Genomic DNA, 12,394 nt, shown 5'->3' on the forward strand with positions numbered 1-12,394 from the left:
GTGCTGTTAAAATGTTTTAATGCTTTTTATCTTGTTCTATTACATCTGAACAAGCCCCTAAAAGCAGCTAGTGATCACTGTCAGCCTAACCATCAGGAACCCTCACGTTAACTTTTATCAAGTGGAAAAAGGTTAGCATTCATCCTCCAGCTTCACTGTGTTTATATTATGCTAACACAGCTGTGTCGCTAGCAATCACGTAGCACATCACTATATACCAGCTAGCCCAACTTCAGTAACCTGACAATAGTCACTGCTGTTTAGTTTTGTCTCCATTTATGTTGGAAGTGGTAGCAAAGCTGGTATATCATGTTCAGGTGGAAACAAGCAATCTAACTTCTAACTCTGTTAAATTTCATATATTCTGTTTTCATGGATGCCTGGATGTTACACCTGGTGGAGCCACACACTGATCATTTTATTAAAGATGAAAGAATTTAGACAATTTGTAACTCTCAGTGATACCGCAGAGTTCCTTTGACTTTGGGATCTGCAGCGGGGTTTGGACCTGGAAATGGCTAATAACATCAAACTTAATGGCTGGATAGCATTTCTATTGCTTAATGCATAATTGTGTTGTGAATATTCACCCTTAATCTGTGAAAAAGCACAAGGTTCAGAAAAATTATTGTAATTACAAAATGGTACATTTCAGACTAGAATAGCAAAGGGGAACCTGTCAGTAGAGGAACAAAAGAGAAGGAACAGGGATGATCAAAAAAGAAAGAGAGAAAAAATTAACAGCCAGCCTGAGTTGAAGAAAGAGTTTCTCATAAAGGAAAGCGAAAGATGGAGAAATAGAGTGAAAGAGGGAAAAATAAAGAACACCAGTGATCTGAAAGGAAGAGAAAAAAGTCAGAAGGGAAGGTTTTGGAAACAAGCACAGAGAGTCAAAAGGAGAGAAAGTCCAGCAGGGTCTAAACACACAACCACAGAGAACTTTAGGAATCAAGGAGTAGTAGGCAGCTACTTGCTGTGTAGATGTAGAACTTGACATGTGCAAAAACAGAATTGTTATGATGTGTCTTGTGATATTACAAAGGTTGCTAATGTTTAATGGTCATTTTGAAAGAAATAATATCTTGTTTTCTACTAGTGTGTCACCACTGTCAGATTTGTGTCACCACCGTCAGCACCTTGTCAACTCCATAATATGGAGTTTTTGTTTATTTTTCTCTTTTGGAGAACCATATAGTTTCTCCCTCATGATCTTCCAATAAAAATATGTAATTTTCTCAATAAATGTGTAATTTGCATGCTGCTTAATATGACTGTTTCTTATACAGATTAAATACAAGCTTCTGAAAATATGTATGACTGTAACTCTAATAATAAAAAGCCAAAACAATCTTACTTTTAAATGTGGTATAATTACTTTGAAAACATATGTGCATAAACAATAAAATAGAGAAGCTGCTAGTATTCAAAATAGCTGAAACAACTTAATTTAAAATATATATTTTTGCATTTCTTTGTGTCTGACGGTGTTGACAAAAACCTTGCACTTCTCCAGCAAAAACATAAATTATTAAAAAATGTTACACCTGGGAGATTGTACCAAACCATGGTGAGACAGCCAAAACTTTGTGTTACAATTATATGTAAATATGTTTTTGAAAAATCAAAAAATATATTTTAGAAAATTAAAACCTGTTTTGTCCCTAATCTCAGGAATCACTGAGTTCTACAGAGAAGATGATATACAAAAGTTACTAAAGAGTAAACGCAGAGAAACGAGGACAAGAGACAGAGCCCATTTACTACCATGGCAGAAATACAAACTGGTGGAGATCTAGCACCACAGCTCCTAAATGCACAGCCTCTTGATTTCACACTACCTGCAGATGTGAGTGGATGAGCTCAAGGAAGCAACTCCACACAGAGGTGGAGACCAGAACAAAGCTGCCTCAGACCGTCCGATCTGGCCCAGTCCCTGACTTTCACTCATTTAGAATTTATACATATCATGACTCAAAAGTCATGACAACTTACAGGAGGTGACACCATTAGTGAAGAAAAAGGAAAAGAAGCTTTGTTTTGAAATTAACAGAACTAAATAAAATGAGTGTAGAAGCTTGTTTCTGTTATCAATAAGTCCAAATTTGGGGTTATTAAATAAAAATTTCCAGTAAAATCTGCTAATTGATGAAGTTAAAAAACAAGATGCAATATGCTTAATGGTCTATCTCAGGGGTCAGCAAGCTTTAACACCCAAAGAGCCCTTTGGATGCGATTTCCACGCAAAAGAAAACACTGGGAGCCACAAATACTTTTTGACATCTAAAATGAAGATAACAGTCTATATATTGTTTTTTTACCTTTATGCTTTGTGTGAACAACTAAGGTGTGTTGCTTATGAAATCCATGAACTGCTATAGAGAAAATTACATTTTCTCTATATTTCTCTATCATGACATAATTAAAATTGTAATTTTATTTAAATAAAATAAAAATTTTATTTAAATAATTTTTTTATTTTATTTATGTAATTAACACATTTTGAACTCTTAAAGAAATATAACAAAAGGAAAGACACCCAGCTGAACTAAAATGATCCATGTAGCAAACAAAAACTGTTGTGAGTCGCCACCCTTATATCGCCTTTGGGCTTTTGGAGCCTTGACCTGACTTTTAAAAAAATAATTGGAAAAACAGCACTATGCTGCTAAAAATTGAAAAACAGATATTTGTAAAATTGTACCTAAATATGTATTTTACCTGGTTAATGTGTGTGGTGGGGCATGGTCTGCAGCGCCGCTGCAGGGGAGGCGGACGCACCTGAGCGGCACCCGCAATCACGCCTCACCGCCTTAACGTCTGTGCTATCTGTGCTGTTGTGTTGTTGTTGGTGTATGTCGGGCTGTGAGCTGAAAAGCTACAGCCGGCTGTACAGCAACTTTGTGTGAAAAGTAGTCAATAAAGAGATGCTGAAAAGCATTTTCATGGAAACATCGTCGAGTCTGCCGTGGTATGTTTACAATGGGACTTCTGCTCCTCAACCTCTGCGCACAGCGTCTGCAACTCGGGGCTGTACGAAGTCCCTTTCATCTTTACACAGGACTGTAAGCTGTCATCTGTGAGGCGCGAGCGGTGTTTGTTTTTAACATAGTTCACGGTGGAGAACAGCTGCTGACATAATGTGGATCCGAAGATCCATAATTGGCCTACCTGGGGTCGAAAGTCTCGATAAATGCACGGCGTTTCGGCGGGTACACCGGCTTGTGCGAGTGTGACGCTTATTTTGAGCGATCAAAAAATAATAGAATATAATTTTATGTTTGTATTTCAATATCACAATAATCTTCCAATTTAGAACTACAAGTTAAAAAAGAACTAACATAAATAAAATACACTTCAGCTAATTACTTAAAAAAAAATTATTTTCCCAAGCCACACGGAGCCGCACTAAAAGGACTAAAGAGCCGCAGGTTGCCGACCCCTGGTCTATCTGGTGTCCCAACTACAAACACATGGTTAAACCTGAAGTTACCTCACTAAACCTCAAAGCCTGCATCACAGTGAAGGCTTCTCATATCACAGCACATGCAACATGGACTTTACTTTCTTTACTTTTGGGAGTTTAAATGTTCATTTTCAAAATGTAAATCCTCTGGCCATAGTGTTATCACGCTTGTTTAATATACTCTGACAATTAAGAATACCAAAAGACATGAAAAATATTTTCTTAAAATTTTATTCTTGTTGTTTTAAAAAATATCTCTAAATTTCCAGTGGAGACAATTTAGAGAATTTTTATGTTTTACAAGAAATTTAATTCAGTCCAAATGAGTTCCAATTGAGGGCCAATTCACAATAACACAGTGCTTAACAAAGTTAGTCGAACATCACCTAATGTAAGAATTACAGGTTTAAGAAATTTGGGGTGTTCTTATATCTATGACAGGTGATGTAATAAATTTGTTAAGCACTGTATATGTAGAGTAAAAACCCTACAATATAAGAGAAGAAAAACCCCAACAATCAGATGATCCCCTTTGAGCAAGCACTTGGCAACAGTGGAGAGGAAAAACTCCCTTTTAACAGGAAGAAACCTCTGGCAGAGCCAGGCTCAGGGAGGGGCAAGCCCTCTGCCACGGCTGGTTGGGGGTGAGGTGAATCAGACTGCAAACATCTTAATCAGACATGTCTTACCTGGTGGGATGGACGTTCGCTGGAGAAAAAAACATGGGTTAAATTGACAATTTTTTTCAAATACAATTATTTAAATATGTGTTGCAGTCTGATTCACTTTCACATTTTTCCTCTCTTTTCTTTTATAGATGGAGTTCATGGGAAGCTAGTTATGCCAGCTTTCCATGAACTCGGAACTTGTACAAACAAGAATACTCACGATTGCCCCAGTTGTTCAACACCTGCAGCGTAATGGAGCGGATGACGTCTACTTTGTCGTCCTGAGAGACAAAACAAAAACAAGATGGGTTAGTTGCATAATAGTTTTCTTGACTCTTGAAAGGATGGTAAATTTAGGAATACTGTGATTATTATGAGGGTGGATATACAGATAGCAAGGGGAGCTAACCTCTAAATACTCTGGATAGAAAAGTCTATGTGCATGTGTCTAATGGCACAGTGTACTCACAGGAATCCTGAATGTTTGGAGTGGATCTCCATTTTGATCATAGACGAATGTTCCCAGGTGGACACCACTGTCGTCTAATGCTCTCTTTCCCTGAAAAGACAGAAATAAATACAGATAAAGTTGTTCTCTATATACACATATGTAAAATGCAACAGTTAAACAGTGGTGCAGTGGAAATCTGTGACTTACAAACACTGAAAACATCCTGGGAGCACTGGAGACCTTTCCAGATGGTGACACCATCTTAGAAATGTGACCCAGTGTCACATGACTGATGGCGATGCTGTGTGGCAGCTTAATTGTTAAATGTCCCTGGGAGCCCGCAAAACTCCAACACACTCCTGGGACCATGGGTGCTCGACCCTACAGAGAAAAAGAAACAAAAACAGAGTTCAGTTTGGACCACTAGTGTTTGACTATTAAATCATGCAGATGTGTGAGATAGTATCTTGTTTTTTTGTGAAAGTAGATTATACCTGAATAACGACTCTTGGGCTTACACAGGGTTGTTTTGCGGGTATCAATGTAAGCCCCCACAGCTTCAATCCAGTCTGTTCTGTAAGGTAGGATGCTGAAGACTGTTCTTTAACAATCGTTGCTCCTGTAGACAAAAACACAGAGTGAGAAAGGAATCGCAAAACAACAACAAAGAAATTCTTACGTGAATTCTGATCCGATTTCATGTCTTACCCAGTTCCTCCAGAGCAAAGTTGGGCATCCTGTCCCCAACTGGAAGAAGGAAGTCAATTCTTTTTCCTAAGTCCATTAACTCCCTTTGCAGCTCTTGTACCTTCCTTTCCACCTGTTTATGTCCATTCATTAAGTACTGCAATTGAGAAGAACCATTCATGTTATAATATATATATAATAATAAACTGTTATTATCTGATTAATCTTCAGGGAATATATTATGAGCCTCATATGTTTTTCATACCTCACTCATGAACGGGGTGGAAAAGTCCATTTTCTGCCCTCCAATACTGAAAATCAATCCTGGTGGATGAAGAGAAACACAGAATAAGACGAGAAGCTTAATCCAGAAGAAAAGCACATAGTACTAGAAAGACTGTAATTGTTTGTGGAAGGAGATCATTTACCAAAACACAAGGCCAGCATGAGGACCAAAAGTCCCAATGCCTTGATGGCTCTAAAATGACCTCTGCTGCTGCCACTGCTGTAGTCAACAAAATCATTGTTATTGTAGTCCACAGTGTCACAGTCCACTGTGTCTCTGTCAATATTGTCAGGGACTGGACGGGGACGGGGCCGTCGCCTTTTGAAAATTCTGCACAGAAAAAACAAAATCATGTAAGAACAAATGGATTATGATTACAAAACATGCATCTATGTCAGTGGATGACAACAAAGAACATGTAGACCAATACTAACCTGTATAAAGTCTCCTTGTAGGAGATTAACGGCTCTCCTTGGCTGCCGTAATAGCCGTTAGACTGAAGTCTTTGGCTTCTTCTCAACATTGCTGTAAAATGAAAGGGAAACATGGGGTTAAGTGAGTCTCTAACACAAAGCTTATCAGACTTCATAACTATGATTTGAGCATGTTTCCATCAGAAGCAACTCTGTTCTCTTATATATAAACTTCACGGTGCCAGCTTGTTTTGTTTTTAATGAACAGAATAATATTTGAATCACACTCATTTATGAAATCCGCTCTTAATAAAGAACTTTATTTTCCCAGTGTCTTCAAAAACATAGCATCATATTGTTATGATTTATATCATAGCAACAGATCACAACATTTTCTTGCTTTTCTTGCAAAAAATCTCTTTCAAATGTCAGTTTTTTTGTTCACAATGTAGTTTTTACAATTCAGAAAAAGAGGAAATCACCACAGCGGTAAAGACTCAAAGCAAATAAATGAATTTGGCCCAAAATCCTGTCAAAAGGTCTTTAAGAATTAAAAACTCTTTGTTTGTATAGTTAATATACAAAAGGAAATTAATATTTATCAGACAAGCTGCGTCTAACAGGTAAGCAGTAAAATCACCTTTACAGTAGAATGCACTAAAAAGTGTTTTTCTGACATAATCAACTGGATACCATTTTTAAAATGTTCAGATTTGAAACACATATATTAAATGTAAGATGTGAAGATAAAACATGTCGATTTTTAGTCTAAAGATTGCACTTACCTTCACTTAAAACGAAAGTTGAAGAAACTGAATCACTAAATGTGCTTTTCCGTAAATATGGACGTTTAGCGCTTCTCACTGAACTCATCTGAACCAGAAAATTTAGGTGCAGAAGAAAAATTTCAAACCGCAGCTTTTTCAGTTACGTTACAAACAGATACATGCACAAATCGAATATGACGCACGCGCGTTCCATAAGAGCAGCACTTCGTGTGCGCACGCGCAAAGGTGTGAGTAGTTCTGGGGTTTTTTTTAATGAAATTTGCTCTCAATTAAATAACTTTTCCTTCTCAGTCCCTTTATAAGCACCGCATCATATTGTCCAAATTCATAAAGCACAACACATGCGCTCACGAGCACATGTGCAAAGGTGTTGTAAGAGCCAAAGTCATGTTTATGTTTTGCCTTTTTGTTATGGTGGCACAGGTGTATAGCCTTACCTGTGTCTCCGGTGATGGCATGTGGGTGTGGTCACAGTCTATTTACCTGATCTCGGTGTTCACAGCAGGGGTTGTTGGGTGAGTGGTTTGTGGGCAAACTTTTCTGTTGACCGTCATCTTTTGGCACACCAGTTAATCCATGCGCTATTTGTTAATTGATTGAAAGCGCAAACATTTGTTTATGTTTCGTTCTTAAAATAAATGCGCAAAGTACAAGTACGACTCATTATGGATTATTGGAGGCGCGTCACAGGGACACAACCAACTCAGCCGGCCGCGGCTTTATTTACGGATGAAAGTCGCAACATTTAGTCAACAGAAAATTGTCTTTTATCGCACGCATCAGAACAATGAAGAGGATTTTTGGATATACGTTTTGGAGTCACGGAGCCTTTAGATGAGTGGACGCAGTTCTCAAAGGAGTAATTGGAAACGGCACCTTCACACTGGCATGGTGGAACGCAGCACAAAAGACACTTCAGAAGCGGTAGGACACGCGGATTCACTCTGTGTATTATTGGATGTTTTGAACACAGTTTGTAAGTGTCACCGCTTGTCCATTGGGGACATTGGTTTGATCTGCGTTGTGTGCGTGCGTGTGCTTGATTTGGCAAGCTGGAGGACGCTGCTCTGGTTTTGACAGCCTGTGACGCTGCTGCGCAATAATTTACACAGACGAAAAGTATTGGCTGTGATCTATCTTTGAAGCTGTGGATATAATGTTGTTTTGATGCATGTGAATAAGTGACGATGAGTGAAATAAAAGAAGCCGAACATGAACTGGAAGAAAAAAGATCTGCAAAACTGACGGCTAAAGCACTTGCTTTTAAAATGGAAACTTTGCAGAAAGAGCGAAAAGCTCATGTTAACAAGATTAAAGGGTTAACTCGTGATATTAAAGAATTGATGAAACATGATGACAATGCAAAAGCTGTGCAGCTTAACTTGGAAAAACTGAATGATTTGTATAAAAATGCCAAAGTAGCTCATGATGCATTCATTTTATTGATTCCTAAAGATGAACAAGACGCTCATATTGACTGGTTTGGACGCATAACAAAATGTAATGATGATTTTGTTGAAGATGTGAAACGATGGCTTCTTGAAGCTGGAAGACCTTTTATGGAAAAAGACAAGGAAGCTGAGAAAGTGCCTACTGCTGTTACTTTGGATGTGCCCGTTTCTGCTGAGACTGTGTTATCAAAGGAGACGGTTTCTTCCACAAATGATAAACATAACATCTTAACATCTCCAAAGCAGGTTAAAACCAATTCTGACATACAAGATGAAATACAGCCAGGTGACAGTGTTTCAAACGTAGGAAGCAAAAAGAGTAAAATCAGTTCTTCAAGCTCAAACTCCAGAGCCTCAAGTACAACATCAGCACGAATAATGGCTGAAGCTGAAGCAGCTGCGCTGATGGTAAGGCAAAAACTGCTTAAGGATAAACATGCCTTGGAGGAACATGAAGCACAGTTAAAGAGACAGCGCGAGCAACTGGAGCTGGAAACAAATATAGCTGCCACGGTTGCAAAAATGAAAGTACTGGGAGGCTCAAAAGGTTCCAGTATTAAAAGTAAACTATCAAAAATATCAGATGGTATGGAGTCATATTTTGAAAAGGGACAAAAGGTAACTCAAGTGTTGAATACTCGTCCTGATAATCCTGTACATGAAAGGCAACATGTGCATATCTTTAGGGAGCATAATGTTGCAGACTCACAATCTCGCTTAACCACAGGCAGAGTTCCAATACAACCTCAGACTCTTTCTGAAGATTCATTGACATATCAGTCAAACATTAGAAATTCACGTGAAAATAAACATGTACCTTCTCAAATCTCTAGTCATGAAGAAGACTGTAACATCTTATCTGTCATGAGTAAGCAAAACGAACTCACTGCTTTATTAATACAACAACATAGTCTTTCTTCATTACCTAAAAAGGAGATCCCAGTTTTTGATGGAGATCCACTTCAGTACCAGACTTTTGTTAAATCATTTGAACACAACATTGAAAGCAGAAATAAAAACCCTGGAGATTGTCTTTATTATTTGGAACAACACACAAAGGGTCAACCAAGACAACTTGTAAGGAGTTGTCTACACATGACTTCAGAAGCAGGATTCAGAAAGGCAAAGTCTTTATTACGGCAGCATTTTGGTAATGAACATAAACTTGCCACGGCTTACATGAGCAAAGCACTTGCTTGGTCTTCAATAAAAGCAGAGGACACGAAAGCTCTTCAAGCTTACACAATATTCCTAAGAGGCTGTTGCAATGCTATGGAAGATCTCAGTTATATGCAGGAGCTTGACATGCCTGCCAACATGTTAACTATAACAAAGAAACTTCCCTACAGGCAGAGAGATAAGTGGAGAACTGCAGTCTGTGATTTCCATGAGAAGTGTAATCGACAAGCTACATTTAAGGATCTTGTGGATTTTTTAGAGAAACAAGTGAAGATTGCATCTGACCCAGTGTTTGGGGACATCAAGGATATCTGCATGACAAACAGAGACACAAGAAAACTTAAGTCTCAAACTCACACAAGATTCAAAGAAAGTTCTTTTGCTACCTCTGTGATGGCATCTGATAAAGAAAATGACAAAGTTAAGGAAAAAGAAAGAGCCACACAAATGAGGAGTTGCTTGTTTTGCAAAGGTGAACATACCTTAGAAAACTGTCAAGAGCTGGAAAGAAAAACGCAAAAAGACAAAATCACTTTTCTAAAAGAGAATGGAGTCTGTTTCGGATGTCTTTGTAAAGGACACATTAGTAGAGACTGCAAAAAGCGCCTCAGGTGCAAGACGTGTGGTTTAAAGCATCCTCAAATGTTACACATCTATCAAAAGACAATGAGTAAAGAACAAGAATCAAAGGAACAAACTCAGGATTGTGCCATAGTCTCTATTCAGACCAGTGCTCTTACTGGGGCCGGTAAAGATGAATTCAAACTTTCAATCGTGCCTGTGAAAGTTAAGGCCAAGAAAGGAAATGTAACATTGTACACCTATGCATTTCTTGACCCAGGCAGCACTGCATCATTTTGTACAGTAAAGCTAATGAATAAGCTGAAAATTCATGGAAGAAGATCCAACATTCTGCTGAGAACTATGGGACAAAATAAAGTTGTTGAAACGGATATTGTTGCAGATTTAGAAGTCGCTGGACTAGACGGAAATGAGTTTTGTGATCTTCCCATTCTTTATACTCAGTTCACTATGCCTGCCCATAAAGGAAACATTCCTCACCAGAACGATATAATCCAGTGGCCATATTTGAAGTCTGTACATCTGCCAGAAATTGACTCTGAAATTGATTTGCTAATTGGCTCGAATGTGCCAAAGGCTCTGGAACCACTGGATGTCATTAGAAGTGTTGGAGATGGACCGTATGCTGTTAAAACTGTCCTTGGCTGGATAGTAAACGGTCCTTTGGGTGAGACTCAAACTGAAGCTCACAATCAGCCACAGATAAGTGTCAATAGAGTTTCAGTAGTGAAACTTGATGAGCTGTGGAATCAGCAGTTTAAAACTGATTTTCCAGAGTGTGCCAGAGATGAGAAAGAACCTTCTAAGGAAGACCAACAGTTTTTGGATAAAGTTTCCAATACTGCTAACCTACATAATGGTCATTATTATATTGGACTCCCATTGAAAGACTTAAAGGTCTGCATGCCAGATAATAAAAGTGTTGCTGAACAACGCCTTCAGAATCTGAAGAAAAGACTTATGAAGAACTCTTCTTTTCTGCAGGACTATAGCAGTTTTATGGCAGATATGATCTCTGAAGGTTATGCAGAAAAGGTACCAGAAGACAACTTAGAACGGACGGATGGCAGGAAATGGTATTTGCCGCACCATGGTGTTCTGCATCCGCAAAAGAAAACCCTTAGAGTGGTGTTTGACTGTGGAGCCAAGTATCATGGAGTGTCGCTAAATAGCAAGCTCTTACAAGGTCCAGACTTGACCAGCACGTTACTTGGAGTTCTGACAAGATTTCGTAAAGAACCTGTTGTCATTGCAGCAGACATTAAAGCCATGTTTCATCAGGTTAAAATACCAGAGGAGGATCGAGATATGTTGAGATTCCTTTGGTGGCCCAACGGAGATTACACTCAAGCCATGGTTGAATACAGGATGACAGTACATGTGTTTGGAGCAACATCATCTCCCAGTTGTGCAAACTTTGCACTAAGGAAATGTGCTGAAGATCATAAACAACAGTTTAGCCTTCAAGCCGTGGATACAATGTTGAATAACTTTTACGTCGACGACTGTCTTGTCTCAGCAGCCACAGAAGAGGATGCGATAGATCTCTATCATGAACTCTGTGCCATATGCTTGAAAGGAGGCTTTCCACTGAACAAATGGATAAGTAACAGTCGTAATGTGTTGGCTGTAATACCTGAAAGTAACAGAGCAAACAAAATAAAGGATCTAGACTTGATCAGTGATGAGCTTCCAGTGGAAAGAGTTTTGGGCGTTCAATGGTGTGTTGAATCTGACGTTTTCAAGTTCAGAATCACTCTAAGAGATCGACCTTTGACAAAACGTGGCATCCTTTCTGTAGTCAGCTCTGTTTATGACCCCTTAGGAATGTTGGCACCAGTAATCTTAACTGCTAAAAAGATTCTGCAAAATCTGTGTCGAAAAAAGATTGGATGGGATGATGCATTACCTGATGCAGTTATACAGGAATGGACTATTTGGATGCAAGAGCTCTACAAGCTGGAGGAGTTCAAGGTTGATCGTTGTTTTAAAACCAACAGTTTTGGAACTGTAAAAATTGCTCAGTTACATCATTTCGCAGATGCATCTGAGGACAGCTATGGAACAGTGACTTATTTGTTACTAAAGAATGAACGAGACCAGGCACACTGTACATTCATTATGGGAAAGGCACGTGTTGCTCCTTTAAAACCAGTTACAATCCCTCGAATGGAGTTAACTGCTGCCACCTTAGCAAGCAGAATGGATGTAATGTGGAAGAAAGAGCTGCAGATGGAACTGAAGGACTCAGTATTTTGGACTGATAGCACCTCTGTACTAAAATATATCAACAATAAAACAACAAGGTTCCGCACTTTCGTCGCCAACAGAGTTTCTGAGATTGTCAAAGTTTCAAATGCTCAACAATGGAGATATGTGGACACGGATAACAATCCAGCAGATTTGGCTTCTCGAGGTTTAACGGT

At 38.7% G+C, this 12,394-nt stretch overlaps 1 protein-coding gene across 1 annotated transcript; it reads right to left on the reverse strand.

Moving 5' to 3' along the window:
* Nucleotides 1-3,901: 3,901 nt before the first annotated feature.
* On the reverse strand, nucleotides 3,902-6,841 carry LOC148101958 (sperm-associated antigen 4 protein-like). Its single transcript, XM_087843024.1, has 9 exons — nucleotides 6,754-6,841; nucleotides 5,990-6,080; nucleotides 5,698-5,885; nucleotides 5,535-5,593; nucleotides 5,291-5,402; nucleotides 5,077-5,201; nucleotides 4,790-4,963; nucleotides 4,601-4,690; nucleotides 3,902-4,412 (listed from the first exon to the last, which is right to left on the reverse strand). Exons 1-9 carry the CDS (start codon nucleotides 6,839-6,841, stop codon nucleotides 4,302-4,304), a joined length of 1,038 nt encoding a protein of 345 aa, XP_087699150.1. The 3' UTR covers nucleotides 3,902-4,301.
* Between the last annotated feature and the right edge of the window lie 5,553 nt (nucleotides 6,842-12,394).

This window comes from Neolamprologus brichardi, chromosome 7 (genome assembly GCF_056152115.1).
Source record: "Neolamprologus brichardi isolate AB-2024 chromosome 7, ASM5615211v1, whole genome shotgun sequence".
Lineage (NCBI taxonomy): Eukaryota > Metazoa > Chordata > Actinopteri > Cichliformes > Cichlidae > Neolamprologus > Neolamprologus brichardi.